We start from the raw sequence: 16,373 nt of genomic DNA on the forward strand, positions 1-16,373 counted from the left end.
ACTCCTGGCCCTCAAGCTCGCCTTCAAGGCAACGGCGTTCGTGCAACCTGGCGCCAAAGGCACTTGGGAGATCCCGGAAGCCGCACCCGCAAAGAAGAAACAGTTGTTCTCTCAAGACTGGGCCGAGATGAAGCAAGTGCTAGTCGACGATGGGGGCTCAGGCCCCACCCTCACCATAGGCGTCGGCCTCCCCCTGGACCAGGAAGAGGCGCTGGTCGGCTTCCTCCGTGCGAACAAGGATGTGTTTGCATGGGAGGCAATAGACCTGGTCGGCGTCCCACGAGATGTGATCGAGCACCACTTGATGGTGTGCCCCGGTGCGCGCCCAGTGAAGCAGACGGCGCGGCGGCAAGCCCCGGAGAAGCAGTCGTTCATCGTCCAGGAGGTCCACAAGCTGCAAGAAGCTGGTGTCATTCAGGAAGTCCGGCACCCAGATTGGCTGGCCAATCCGGTCATCATTCCCAAGAATGGAGGGAAGGAGCTCATGTGTGTCGACTTCATGAGCCTCAACAAAGCTTGTCCTTAGGACACTTTCCCTCTTCCGCGCATCGACCAGATCGTCAACTCCACCACTGAGTGCGACTTGCTGTGCTTCTTGGACGCCTTCTTGGGCTACCACCAAATCAAGATGGTGGTGCAGGACGTCGAGAATACAACCTTCCTGACCCCGTGCGGGTGTATTGCTACACCTGCATGCCGTTCAGGCTGCGCAATGCTGGCGCAACCTTCCAAGGATTGATGCACATCGCCCTGGGCCGACAGCTCCGAATGAACGCCGAGGCGTACGTCGACGACATAGTGGTCAAGTCACGTGAGGCGAGGACCCTCGTAGAAGATTTGGAAGAAACGTTCACCAACCTGTGCAAGGTAAACCTGCGACTCAATCCGGAGAAGTGCGTGTTCGATGTCCCGTCTGGCAAGCTGCTAGGCTTCCTGGTTTCACACAAAGGGATTGAGGCTAACCCAGAGAAGATCAAGGCAATAGAAAGGATGAGCCCGCCGCAGACCCTCAAGGAGATGCTGAAGCTCGCGGGCTGCGTAACTTCGTTGGGGCGCTTCATCTCCAAGCTAGGCGAGCGCGGCCTCGCGTTCTTCAAACTGATGAAGAAGAAGGCCCGTTTGAATGGACTCCGGAGGCCGAGATGGCCTTCCAAGACCTCAAGAGGTACCTCACTAGCCCGCCAGTGATGGTGGCACCTCGCCCTGTTAAGCCCTTGGTGCTTTACCTGGCCGCCACACCCCACTCGGCCAGCGCGGCAGTCATGTCGGTCCGCGAAGAGCGCGCGGATGCGGGTGCGCGGCGTAGCGCCCCGCGCCTGACCGTGCCATCGCCACCTTAGGATGGCGCTCCTGAGGCTCCGACTACCCCACTGGACGGCAAGGCTCCAGAGGCTCCCTCGTCTCAAGAAGGGCCGAACACCATCGACACCTCTTCCCTCATCGAGCACCCCATGTACTTTGTCAGCACGGTGCTGCGTGACGCGCATGCACGCTACCCCATGCCACAGAAGCTCTTGCTCGCGCTCCTTGTCACCTCAGGGAAGCTGCGCCACTACTTCCAAGGCCACCCCATTAAAGTCATCTCAGCATACCCCCTGGAGAAGGTGCTTCGGAGCCCCAACGCCGCGGGTAGGGTTGCTGAGTGGAACATCGAGCTACAGGTGTTCCAGTTGGAGTTTAGCACCACCAGGGTCATCAAGGGCATGGCCCTCGCTGACTTTGTGGCAGAATGGATAGACGCCCCTGACTGAGGGGTGGGCTAAGACCGTTCCCTCATGCCCAGAGACGAGGCACCAAATGGCTGGGTTATGTACTTTGACGGTGCGTTCGCATGACATGGCACGGGGGCTGGAGCCGTGATCATCTCACCTACACAGGACAAGCTCTACTACGTCGTGCAACTCTGCTTCCAGCATGGTGAGAAGGTCTCCAAAAACATCACGGAATATGAGGGCCTGATCACCGGCCTGAAGGCTGCGGCGGCTCTGGGGGGTCAGGTGTCTCACCATCAAGGGCGACTCTCAGCTCCTTGTCAACTTATCCAAGAAGGAGTACAAGCCAAAAGACGAGCGCATGGAGGCATACCTAGAAGAGGTACGCAAAATTGAAGAACGATTCTTGGTCTTGGAATTATAGCACGTACCACGTGGCACGAACAAGGAGGCGGGCGACATAGCCAAGAAGGCGTCCCAACGTGAACCCCAGAAGCCTGGCGTCTTTGAAGAGCGGCTCTTCAAGCCATCGGCGGCTCCCCCCCACTACAGGCCCGGCGCTGCTTCGGGAGGAACCGCCCATGGCACCCATCTCGGGCGCCCTAGCCTGCGGTCCGACCTCTGGAGCTCGCCTACTCCGAGGAACCTTGCGCGAGAAGGAGGAAGATGCAGAATGCGTGGCCCGCTAGGCCACCACTTACTGCATCCAGGATGGCGAGCTCTACCGAAGGCGCCCAAACGACGTCTCTCTGCAGTGCATCTCCAAGGAGCAGGGGTGCGAGCTGCTGGCTGACATCCACAGCGGGAATTGTGGGCACCACTCTTCGTTGCCCACCCTTGTGGTTAAGGCATTCTGCAACGTGTTCTACTGGCCCACAACACTCAGCGATGCCACTGAGCTAGTGAGATCCTACGAGTCATGTCAATTCCATGACAAACAGATCCACCAACCCGCTCATGGCCGTTTGCGGTCTGGGGGATGGATATCCTAGGTCCGTTTCTCGAGCAGCCGGGAGCTACCGCTACCTCTATGCCGCCATCGAAAAGTGCACCAAGTGGGCGGAGCTAGAACCCGTGCGCACCATCCCAGCTGGCTCGACCATCAAGGTCATCAAGGGCCTCGTGAGCCGCTTTGGAGTCCCCAACCTTATCATCACTGACAATGGCTCTGAGTTCATGAGCGACCCCTTCAAAACATATTGTGCTAACCTTGGAACACAGATATGCTACGCATCAGTGGTGCACCCATGGAGTAACGGCCAAGCCGAGCGCGCCAATGCAGAGGTCGTAAGAACAAACTCGAGGCCTGCGGCAGGGGTTGGCTCGATGAGCTTCAGTCCGTGCGGTGGTCCATCCGCACCACCGTGACTAAGCCCACCAGCGAGACCCCATTCTTCCTCATCTATGGGGTTCAGATGATCCTCCCTCATGAGGTCAAACATCGCTCCCCGCGGGTCTTGGCATTTCACGAGGCACGCCAGGACGCCTCTGTCACGCTCAATATGCGACCCTATCCTAAAGGAACTCAAAGGTCCCACCAAGGATAGAAGCGCAAATTGGAGACGCTTTCGCAAGGTGGATATCATTACATCGTACCATTACATAAAAGTTGGGAATACATACAAAAGGAATACAATGTCACACGAATACAACATCATCATACACAAGAGCAACATCCGACTATGGATGAAACACAAACAGAAACTCAAACGACATCCACCCTGCTAGCCCAGGCTGCCCACCTGGAACCTATCCCCTTAACGACGAAGCAGAAGAAGAACTCAAAGCAAGCAAGCATCGCTCTCGCGTCATGATCATCGCATAACCTGCACCTGCAACTGTTGTTGTAGAAATCTGTGAGCCACAAGGACTCAGCAATCTCACACCCGCGAGATCAAGACTATTTAAGCTTATAGGAAAGGATGGGGTAATGAGTTGGAGCTGCAGCAAGCACTAAGCATATATGGTGGCTAACATACGCAAATAAGAGCGAGAAGAGGAGCAACGCAACGGTCGAGAAGCTAGAAATGATCAAGAGGTGATCCTGAACTCCTACTTACGTCAAACATAACCCAAGAACCGTGTTCACTTCCCGGACTCCGCCGAAAAGAGACCATCACGGCTACACACGCGGTTGATGCATTTTAATTAAGTCAAGTGTCAAGTTCTCTACAACCGGACATTAACAAATTCCCATCTGCCCCATAACCGTGGGCATGGTTTTTGAAAGATACTACCCTGCAGGGGTGTCCCAACTTACCCCGTTATAAGCTCTCACGGTCAACGAAGGATATTCCTTCTCCCGGGAAGACCCGATCAGTCTCGGAATTCCGGTTTACAAGACATTTCGACAATGTTAAAACAAGACCAGCAAAGCCGCCCGATGTGCCGACAAATCCCGATAGGAGCTGCACATATCTCGTTCTCAGGGCACACCGGATAAGTCAAGCTACGAGTAAAACCAGCCCTCAAGTTGCCCCGAGGTGGCCCCGCAGGCTGCTCGGTTCGGACCAACACTCGAAGGAGCACTGGCCCGGGGGGGTAAATAAAGATGACCCTCGGGCTCCGGAAACCCAAGGGAAAAAGGCTTAGGTGGCAAATGGTAAAACCAAGGTTGGGCCTTGCTGGAGGAGTTTCAACCATAGCGAACTATCAAGGGGGTCCCATAAATCACCCAACCACGTAAGGAATGCAAAATCAAGGAACATAACACCGGTATGACAGAAACTAGGGCGACAAGAGTGGAACAAAACACCAGGCATAAGGCCGAGACTTCCATCCTTTACCAAGTATATAGGTGCATTAATTAAAATAAGAGATATTGTGATATCCCAACATATCCATGTTCCAACATGGAACCAACTTCAACTTCACCTGCAACTAGCAACGCTATAAGAGGGGCTGAGCAAAAGCGGTAACATAGCCAAACAACAGTTTGCTAGGAAAGGTGGGTTAGAGGCTTGACATGGCAATATGGGAGGCATGATATAGCAAGTGATAGGTAGCGCGGCATAGCAATAGAGCGAACAACTAGCAAGCAAAGATAGAAGTGATTTCGAGGGTATGGTCATCTTGCCTGAGATCCCGCAAGGAAGAAGAATGAGTCCATGAGGAAGACAAACAGACGAAGTCGGACGAATCCTCACAAACGCGACGTTATCGGAACTAACCCGAAGAAGTAACACCGGAAAGAAGCAAACAACATGGTAAACAACCATCACATAAACATGGCATGATGCACAATCAAGTATGATGCATGTCCAATTTAATGAGCATGGCATGGCAAAGTGCAACAAACAACATTACAAATTAAGTGGAGCTCAATATGCAACGAGTTGCATATTGACGACACACCACATCAATTATTTAGTTCCCTCTCATTTATGTACCCAACAAAGTTAAATGTTGTTAAACATGGCAAGAGGGTGAATCATAAATAGACTAACTATTTAGGCAAGTTTAAATGAGGCCGGAACAACAAACAACAATTCCGGAAAATCCTCATGTGCATATTTTAGATTTGGTACTGTGCTGCCATAAACACAATTTTAATGTTGTTAAACATCAAAATAAAGTGCACCATGTTGAACTAGGCATTATTCTACCCCATTTACATATAAAGTTTATTAAATTCCGAGTTACGGTTAATTAGTTATGAAATAAAACATTTTAGCATGTGCTTTATGCAAATTAATGCAACCAGCAGTTTTAAATATTTTTAACAGGGATGAAAGTTGCCTATTGTGAAAGAACATGAAAAACTGAGCAAGAAGCATATATGACATGTTTCATTTGGATGCATGGATATTTAAGTATGAGCATTTTAAAATGATGGCATTCCTGTAATTATGCATGCACTGAAAATAGAGAAAAATCTCTGAGATGGAAAAAAACAAACGCAGGCCAGATTGCAGCAACCTGCAACGGCCCAGGAAGATTTGGCCCAAGTGACAGTGTGTGTGCGGCGGAAAGAAAGAAAAAACAGGGCGAAAATTAGGAGCACCTGGGAATCGAACACAGGACCTGCTGATTCGTTGCACACTCTGAAGACCACTAGGATAGCAGTGTGTCGGTGGTATGATAGGGGATAGGCGCAAGATGAAGAAGAACAAGGGCTTGATCTGGGTGAGCCAAAATTGGTGCAAAAAGATGTTGTCGTGGGGATTTGATCCCTGGTTGCCTGGGTGCAAACCTGCTAGTCTAACCAATAGCAACAGAAGTGCACCTAAGATAATTCGCAGACAAACTGTAACTGAACCAACAGTTCAAGCAAACCTGACTGGAAAAAAATAACAGAAAAGATGAATGCCCTGGCGTTGATCTGACGAAGCTGAAAACGGAATCAAAGATGGCTCGAACGCACGGTGGACATGGCCGGCGCCGGGAGCCAACACCAGCGGCTGCAGGTCGCCGGCGGGGCTGCGGAAACAGGTGGGGGTGCTGCCGTACAAGCGGCGGTGGCTGCGGGTGTGGTGTGCGGAATCCCTGAGAGAGTTCACTGAAGAAGGATGTGCACGTGCGTGCAAAGAAACCGAGGAGGCAGAGCCACCTCACCGGACTTGCCTTCCGACGTGCTCGGGAAGCAAGGGCCGGCCATGTCAAGGGGCGGCACGGAGCTGCTGCTCCCTGGATGGACCATACAGGGCGATGGGTTGTGATACGTGTGTGTGAGGACGTGTATACCCGAGCGGGGCGAGCTCCAGGAACTCGTCCATGGCGGACATGGCGTTTGCTTGCTCGGGAAGAGGACTACGGCGAGGGAAACGATTCGGAGAGGGAATAGGATGAGCGGCTGCTCACCGAGGGGTTGCTGCTGGAGTTGCACGTGGTCGCCGGTGGCCTGGGACGGCGAGAAGACTCGCTGATCGGGGCAGCGTCCTCGGTTCCATGAAGCAGAGGAAGCAGGGGAGGAAGACGTCGATGGACCTGGCGTCTCCAGCCTTGGATCGCAGAGGAACGGGGTCGTGGCGGCGTCTCGATGCGCGTGGATGGAGAAAGGGTCGGCGACGAGCTTGCTACGCCGGAGGAAAGCTTGAGCACGAGCCGGCCATGGCGTCGGGCGGCGGTGATGGGGCGAGGTGGAGCTCCCCTTACCTGGCTGGCGGCATGGAGGAGGAAGGGAGGAGGAAGGGGAAACCCTAGAGAGGGGGCGCTGGTTAAAAAGGAGGGGCGTGGGCGCCGTGGTAGCCACGGTGGCCATGTGCCCCTGAATATTACTGTGAGAGGAGAGGTGATCGGGAGGAGGAAGAAAAGTAGGAGTAGAGAGACTGCCAGGTGGGTCCGGATGGGTATCCAGCGTGGATTCACCATGGGAGAGAGCGAGGGGGGCTGCGCTGAGGCTGCTGCTGGACCGGCCTGGGAGGAGGAGGCCCAGGTAGGCCGCTCTTGCTGCTGTCTCTTTTCTTTTTCATTTTCCTCACGCAGAAAATAAACAGAAAAGCACAGGGATAAAAGTGGGGTGTATGAGAGATTTAAGAATATCCCCACGAAGCTGGAATTATGCACTAATTGAAATAATTGGTTTGGGCATTTTTAGATAAACAAAATTATCGCAAGTTTGAACTAAACTCAAACTTGAGGCAATTTTGATTCCAACCAAATCAAGTCCAAAAGAGCTTAAAATTGGCAGAGATGGTTTAGGCATGGTGAAATAGCATCAGGAAAAGAATGAACATTAATGGAGGAGGAAATAATGTCGCTTGACATGAAAGCCAAAATTGATATAAAGGAAGAAGTGGATAGGTTGTGCACTTGGGGGAAAATGTCGATGGAAAATGTGAAGATGGATAGAGGACCAACAACACATCACCATGAAGAAAGCAACCCACATGGTGATCATAATGCAATAAAATGACACAAGGCATATTAAATCATATAGCATAGCAAAGCAAGATGATCATGGCAACAACAAGGATGGCATACTATAATCAATAATGAACATGATGCAAGAAGCAAAATATGACAAGGCACTCAACATGATCACGGCATAAACATGTAGGAATGGAATATGCAAAACAATTATGATAACGCAACAAGCAAAATAAACACACGACAACAACGCAAAAAAAATGGAAGGCAACTCGAGCATCGGTCCCGGGGCATTATAGCCTCGCGGGGGATGGACCTCGTGCTTGGGGAGGAGGGCCGCCGCCAAGCCTCGCTCGATGCTGCGAGGTACCAACAGGCGCTGTGGCAGTATCACTGCCATAGCATCCGCCCCAGGACCCTCGAGGTGGGTGACCTCGTCTTGATACGGGTGCTCTCCAGGGAGGGGCCCACTCAGTAATACACATCACTATAAGCCTTGCAAGCATTGTAACTAATGAGCTAGTTGCGGGATGATGTATTACGGAACGAGTAAAGAGACTTGCCGGTAACGAGATAGAACTAGGTATCGAGATATTGACGATCAAATCTCGGGCAAGTAACATACCGATGACAAAGGGAACAACGTATGTTGTTATGCGGTCTGACCGATAAAGATCTTCGTAGAATATGTGGGAGACAATATGAGCATCCAGGTTCCGCTATTGGTTATTGACCGGAGAGGTGTCTCAGTCATGTCTACATAGTTCTTGAACCCGTAGGGTCCGCACGCTTAACGTTACGATGACAGTTATATTATGAGTTTAGATGTTTTGATGTACCGAAGGTTGTTCGGAGTCCCGGATGTGATCACGGACATAACGAGGAGTCTCGAAATGGTCGAGACATAAAGATTGATATATTGGAAGCCTATGTTTGGATATCGGAAGTGTTCCGGGTGAAATCAGGATTTTTCCGGAGTACCGAGAGGTTACCGGAACCCCCCGGTAACTTAATGGGCCTTAGTGGGCCTAGGTGGAAGAGAGGAGAGGAGGCCAGGGCAGGGCCGCGCGCCCCTCCCCCCCAGTCCGAATAGGACAAGGATAGGGGGGCGGCGCCCCCCCCTTTCCTTCCTCCCCTCCACCTCTTCCACCTTCTCTCTCCTAGTCCAACATGGAAAAGGGGGAGTCCTACTCCCGGTAGGAGTAGGACTCCTCCTGGCGCGCCTCTCCCCTTTGGCCGGCCGAACCCCCCCTTGCTCCTATATATACGGGGGCAGGGGGCACCTCTAAGACACACAATTGATCATTGATCTCTTAGCCATGTGCGGTGCCCCCTCCACCATATTACACCTCGATAATATCGTAGCGGTGCTTAGGGGAAGCCCTGCGTCGGTAGAACATCATCATTGTCACCACGCCGTCGTGCTGACGAAACTCTCCCTCAACACTCGGCTGGATCGGAGTTCGAGGGACGTCATCGAGCTGAACGTGTGCTGAACTCGGAGGTGCCGTGCGTTCGGTATTTGATCGGTCGGATCATGAAGACGTACAACTACATCAACCGCGTTGTGTTAACGCTTCCGCTTTTGGTCTATGAGGGTACGTGGACAACACTCTCCCCTCTCGTTGCTATGCATCACCATGATCTTGCCTGTGCGTAGGATTTTTTTTGAAATTACTACGTTCCCCAACAGTTGTATCAGAGCCTGGTTTTATGCGTTGATGTTATATGCACGAGTAGAACACAAGTGAGTTGTGGGTGATATAAGTCATACTGCTTACCAGCATGTCATATTTTGGTTCGGCGGTATAGTGAGATGAAGCGGCCCGGACCGACATTACGCGTACGCTTACGCGAGACTGGTTTCACCGTTGCGAGCACTCGTTGCTTAAAGGTGACTGGCGGGTGTCTGTCTCTCTCACTTTAGTTGAACCGAGTGTGGCTATGCCCGGTCCTTGCGAAGGTTAAAACAGCACCAACTTGACAAACTATGGTTGTGGTTTTGATGCGTAGGTAAGAACGGTTCTTGCTAAGCCCGTAGCAGCCACGTAAAACTTGCAACAACAAAGTAGAGGACGTCTAACTTGTTTTTGCAGGGCATGTTGTGATGTGATATGGTCAAGACAAGATGCTGAATTTTATTGTATGAGATGATCATGTTTTGTAACCGAGTTATCGGCAACTGGCAGGAGCCATATGGTTGTCGCTTTATTGTATGCAATGCAATCGCCATGTAATTGTTTTACTTTATCACTAAGTGGTAGCGATAGTCGTAGAAGCAATAGTTGGCGAGACGACAACGATGCTACGATGGAGATCAAGGTGTCGCGCCGGTGACGATGGTGATCATGACGGTGCTTCGGAGATGGAGATCACAAGCACAAGATGATGATGGCCATATCATATCACTTATATTGATTGCATGTGATGTTTATCTTTTATGCATCTTATCTTGCTTTGATTGACGGTAGCATTATAAGATGATCTCTCACTAAATTTCAAGATAAAAGTGTTCTCCCTGAGTATGCACCATTGCCAAAGTTCGTCGTGCCCAGAAACCACGTGATGATCGGGTGTGATAAGCTCTACGTCCATCTACAAAGGGTGCAAGCCAGTTTTGCACACGTAGAATACTCAGGTTAAACTTGATGAACCTAGCATATGCAGATATGGCCTCGGAACACTGAGACCGAAAGGTCGAGCGTGAACCATATAGTAGATATGATCAACATAGTGATGTTCACCATTGAAAACTACTCCATTTCACGTGATGATCGGTTATGGTTTAGTTGATTTGGATCACGTAATCACTTAGATGATTAATATGATTAATAGAACTTAAATTTATCATGAACTTAGTACCTGATAGTATCTTGCTTGTCTATGTTAATTGTAGATAGATGGCCCGTGCTGTTTTTCCGTTGAATTTTAATGCGTTCCTTGAGAAAGCAAAGTTGAAAGATGATGGTAGCAATTACACGGACTGGGTCCGTAACTTGAGGATTATCCTCATTGCTGCACAGAAGAATTACGTCCTGGAAGCACCGCTGGGTGCCAGGCCTGCTGCAAGAGCAACACCAGAGGTTATGAAGGTCTGGCAGAGCAAAGCTGATGACTACTCGATAGTTCAGTGTGCCATGCTTTACGGCTTAGAACCGGGTCTTCAACGACGTTTTGAACGTCATGGAGCATATGAGATGTTCCAGGAGTTGAAGTTAATATTTCAAGCAAATGCCCGGATTGAGAGATATGAAGTCTCCAATAAGTTCTACAGCTGCAAGATGGAAGAGAATAGTTCTGTCAGTGAGCATATACTCAAAATGTCTGGGTATAACAATCACTTGATTCAACTGGGAGTTAATCTTCCGGATGATAGCGTCATTGACAGAATTCTTCAATCACTGCCACCAAGCTACAAGAGCTTCGTGATGAACTATAACATGCAAGGGATGAATAAGACAATTCCCGAGCTCTTCGCAATGCTAAAGGCAGCGGAGGTAGAAATCAAAAAGGAGCATAAAGTGTTGATGGTCAATAAGACCACTAGTTTCAAGAAAAAGGGCAAAGGGAAGAAGAAGGGGAACTTCAAGAAGAACAGCAAGCAAGTTGCTGTTCAGGAGAAGAAACCCAAATCTGGACCTAAGCCTGAGACTGAGTGCTTCTACTGCGAGCAGACTGGTCACTGGAAGCGGAACTGCCCCAAGTATTTGGCGGATAAGAAGGATGGCAAGGTGAACAAAGGTATATGTGATATACATGTTATTGATGTGTACCTTACCAGAGCTCGCAGTAGCACCTGGGTATTTGATACTGGTTCTGTTGCTAATATTTGCAACTAGAAATAGGGACTACGGATTAAGCGAACACTGGCCAAGGACGAGGTGACGATGCGCGTGGGAAACGGTTCCAAAGTCGATGTGATCGCCGTCGGCACGCTACCTCTACATCTACCTTCGGGATTAGTATTAGACCTAAATAATTGTTATTTGGGGCCAGCGTTGAGCATGAACATTATATTTGGATCTTGTTTGATGCGAGACGGTTATTCATTTAAATCAGAGAATAATGGTTGTTCTATTTATATGAGTAATATCTTTTATGGTCATGCACCCTTGAAGAGTGGTCTATTTTTAATGAATCTCGGTAGTAGTGACACACATATTCAAACTGTCAAGGCCAAAAGATGCAGAGTTGATAATGATAGTGCAACTTATTTATGGCACTGTCGTTTAGGTCATATCGGTGTAAAGCGCATGAAGAAACTCCATAATGATGGACTTTTGGAATCACTTGATTATGAATCACTTGGTACTTGCGAACCGTGTCTCATGGGCAAGATGACTGAAACACCGTTCTTCGGAACTATGGAGAGAGCAACTAATTTGTTGGAAATCATACATACAGATGTATGTGGTCCGATGAATATTGAGGCTCGTGGCGGATATCATTATTTTCTCACCTTCACAGATGATTTGAGCAGATATGGGTATATCTACTTAATGAAACATAAGTCTGAAACATTTGAAAAGTTCAAAGAATTTCAGAGCGAAGTTGAAAATCATCGTAACAAGAAAATAAAGTTTCTACGATCAGATCGTGGAGAAGAATATTTTAGTTACGAGTTTGGCCTACATTTGAAACAATGCGGAATAGTTTCGCAACTCACGCCACGCGGAACACCACAACATAATGGTGTGTCCGAACGTCGTAATCGTACTTTACTACATATGGTGCGATCTATGATGTCTCTTACTGATTTACCGCTATCGTTTTGGGGTTATGCTTTAGAGACGGCTCATTCACTCTAAATAGGGCACCATCAAAATCCGTTGAGACGACGCCTTATGAACTATGGTTTGGCAAGAAACCAAAGTTGTCGTTTCTTAAAGTTTGGGGTGGCGATGCTTATGTGAAGAAACTTCAACCTGATAAGCTCGAACCTAAATCGGAGAAATGTGTCTTCATAGGATACCCAAAGGAGACTGTTGGGTACACCTTCTCTCACAGATCCGAAGGCAAGACATTCGTTGCTAAGAATGGATCCTTTCTGGAGAAGGAGTTTCTCTCGAAAGAAGTGAGTGGGAGGAAAGTAGAACTTGATGAGGTAACTGTACCTGCTCCCTTATTGGAAAGTAGATCATCACAGAAACCAGTTTCTGCGACACCTACACCAATTAGTGAGGAAGTTAATGATAATGATCATGAAACTTCAGATCAAGTTATTACTGAACCTCGTAGGTCAACCAGATTAAGATCCGCACCAAAGTGGTACGGTAATCCTGTTCTGGAGGTTATGTTACTAGACCATGACGAACCTACGAACTATGAAGAAGCGATGGTGAGCCCAGATTCTACAAAATGGCTTGAGGCCATGAAATCCGAGATGGGATCCATGTATGAGAACAAAGTATGGACTTTGGTTGACTTGCCCGATGATCGGCAAGCCATTGAAAATAAATGGATCTTCAAGAAGAAGACTGACGCTGACGGTAATGTTACTGTCTATAAAGCTCGACTTGTTGCGAATGGTTTTCGACAAGTTCAAGGGATTGACTATGATGAGACCTTCTCACCCGTAGCGATGCTCAAATCTGTCCGAATCATGTTAGCAATTGCCGCATTTTATGATTATGAAATTTGGCAAATGGATGTCAAAACTGCATTCCTGAATGGATTTCTGGAAGAAGAGTTGTATATGATGCAACCGGAAGGTTTTGTCGATCCAAAGGGAGCTAACAAAGTGTGCAAGCTCCAGCGATCCATTTATGGACTGGTGCAAGCCTCTCGGAGTTGGAATAAACGCTTTGATAGTGTGATCAAAGCATTTGGTTTTATACAGACTTTTGGAGAAGCCTGTATTTACAAGAAAGTGAGTGGGAGCTCAGTAGCATTTCTGATATTATATGTGGATGACATATTACTAATTGGAAATGATATAGAATTTCTGGATAGCATAAAGGGATACTTGAATAAGTGTTTTTCAATGAAAGACCTCGGTGAAGCTGCATATATATTGGGCATCAAGATCTATAGAGATAGATCAAGACGCTTAATTGGACTTTCACAAAGCACATACCTTGACAAAGTTTTGAAGAAGTTCAAAATGGATCAAGCAAAGAAAGGGTTCTTGCCTGTATTACAAGGTGTGAAATTGAGTAAGACTCAATGCCCGACCACTGCAGAAGATAGAGAGAAGATGAAAGATGTTCCCTATGCTTCAGCCATAGGCTCTATCATGTATGCAATGCTGTGTACCAGACCTGATGTGTGCCTTGCTATAAGTTTAGCAGGGAGGTACCAAAGTAATCCAGGAGTGGATCACTGGACAGCAGTCAAGAACATCCTGAAATACCTGAAAAGGACTAAGGATATGTTTCTCATTTATGGAGGTGACAAAGAGCTCATCGTAAATGGTTACGTTGATGCAAGCTTTGACACTGATCTGGGCGATTCTAAATCGCAAACCGGATACGTGTTTACATTGAACGGTGGAGCTGTCAGTTGGTGCAGTTCTAAGCAAAGTGTCGTGGCAGGATCTACGTGTGAAGCAGAGTACATAGCTGCTTCGGAAGTTGCAAATGAAGGAGTCTGGATGAAGGAGTTCATATCCGATCTAGGTGTCATACCTAGTGCATCGGGTCCAATGAAAATCTTTTGTGGCAATACTGGTGCAATTGCCTTAGCAAAGGATTCCAGATTTCACAAGAGAACCAAGCACATCAAAAGACGCTTCAATTCCATCCGGGATTTAGTCCAGGTGGGAGACATAGAAATTTGCAAGATACATACGGATCTGAATGTTGCAGACCCGTTGACTAAGCCTCTTCCACGAGCAAAACATGATCAGCACCAAGACTCCATGGGTGTAAGAATCATTACCGTGTAATCTAGATTATTGACTCTAGTGCAAGTGGGAGACTGAAGGAAATATGCCCTAGAGGCAATAATAAAGTTATTATTTATTTCCTTACATCATGATAAATGTTTATTATTCATGCTAGAATTGTATTAACCGGAAACATAATACTTGTGTGAATACATAGACAAACAAAGTGTCACTAGTATGCCTCTACTTGACTAGCTCGTTGATCAAAGATGGTTATGTTTCCTAGCCATAGACATGAGTTGTCATTTGATTAACGGGATCACATCATTAGGAGAATGATGTGATTGACTTGACCCATTCCGTTAGCTTAGCACTCGATCGTTTAGTATGTTGCTATTGCTTTCTTCATGACTTATACATGTTCCTATGACTATGAGATTATGCAACTCCCGTTTACTGGAGGAACACTTTGTGTGCTACCAAACGTCACAACGTAACTGGGTGATTATAAAGGTGCTCTACAGGTGTCTCCAAAGGTACTTGTTGGGTTGGCGTATTTCGAGATTAGGATTTGTCACTCCGATTGTCGGAGAGGTATCTCTGGGCCCACTCAGTAATACACATCACTATAAGCCTTGCAAGCATTGTAACTAATGAGTTAGTTGCGGGATGATGTATTACAGAACGAGTAAAGAGACTTGCCGGTAACGAGATTGAACTAGGTATCGAGATACCGACGATCAAATCTCGGGCAAGTAACATACCGATGACAAAGGGAACTACGTATGTTGTTATGCGGTCTGACCGATAAAGATCTTCGTAGAATATGTGGGAGACAATATGTGCATCCAGGTTCCGCTATTGGTTATTGACCGGAGAGGTGTCTCGGTCATGTCTACATAGTTCTCGAACCCGTAGGGTCCGCACGCTTAACGTTACGATGACAGTTATATTATGAGTTTATATGTTTTGATGTACCGAAGGTTTTTCGGAGTCCCGGATGTGATCACGGACATAACGAGGAGTCTCGAAATGGTCGAGACATAAAGATTGATATATTGGAAGCCTATTTTTGGATATCGGAAGTGTTCCGGGTGAAATCAGGATTTTTCCGGAGTACCGGGAGGTTACCGGAACCCCCCGGTAACTTAATGGGCCTTAGTGGGCCTAGGTGGAAGAGAGGAGAGGAGGCCAGGGCAGGGCCGCACGCCCCTCCCCCCCAGTCCGAATAGGACAAGGAGAGGGGGGCGGCGCCCCCCCCCCTTTCCTTCCTCCCCTCCACCTCTTCCCCCTCTCTCTCCTAGTCCAACATGGAAAAGGGGGGGAGTCCTACTCCCGGTAGGAGTAGGACTCCTCCTGGCGCGCCTCTCCCCTTTGGCCGGCCGAACCCCCCCTTGCTCCTATATATACGGGGGCAGGGGGCACCTCTAAGACACATAATTGATCATTGATCTCTTAGCCATGTGCGGTGCCCCCCTCCACCATATTACACCTCGATAATATCGTAGCGGTGCTTAGGCGAAGCCCTGCGTCGGTAGAACATCATCATTGTCACCACGCCGTCGTGCTGACGAAACTCTCCCTCAACACTTGGCTGGATCGGAGTTCGAGGGACGTCATCGAGCTGAACGTGTGCTGAACTCGGAGGTGCCGTGCGTTCGGTATTTGATCGGTCGGATCGTGAAGACGTACAACTACATCAAGCGCGTTGTGTTAACGCTTCCGCTTTTGGTCTACAAGGGTACGTGGACAACACTCTCCCCTCTCGTTGCTATGCATCACCATGATCTTGCGTGTGCGTAGGAAATTTTTTGAAATTACTACGTTCCCCAACAGCTGGATCCCTGGCGGTTTTGGGGAAGGAGGCACTTCCTCATGTCAATGTTCCTCCTGTACATGTCGTAGCTCGTGTACACCTCCTTGGCCGCATACACAACGTGAGCTTTGTCGAGTTTCTCCATCCAGGTCGAGTGCCAGGCATGCTTGTCCTTGTTTCACGAATCCTTCATGTCTCTGTAGTAGGGGTC

General features: G+C 48.6%; 1 protein-coding gene across 1 annotated transcript in view; it reads left to right on the plus strand.

The window, feature by feature from the left end:
* The first annotated feature begins 693 nt into the window (after positions 1 to 693).
* Positions 694 to 16,373, plus strand: part of LOC123096903 (formin-like protein 5) — a 48,992-nt gene continuing 33,312 nt past the window's right edge. Inside the window, exons 1-2 of the mRNA XM_044518699.1 lie at positions 694 to 867; positions 1,383 to 1,629. Of these exons, the coding sequence (XP_044374634.1) occupies positions 694 to 867; positions 1,383 to 1,629 (421 nt within the window). The remainder of the gene's footprint in view (positions 868 to 1,382; positions 1,630 to 16,373) is intronic.

This window comes from Triticum aestivum, chromosome 4D (assembly GCF_018294505.1).
Source record: "Triticum aestivum cultivar Chinese Spring chromosome 4D, IWGSC CS RefSeq v2.1, whole genome shotgun sequence".
Taxonomy (NCBI): Eukaryota; Viridiplantae; Streptophyta; class Magnoliopsida; order Poales; family Poaceae; genus Triticum; species Triticum aestivum.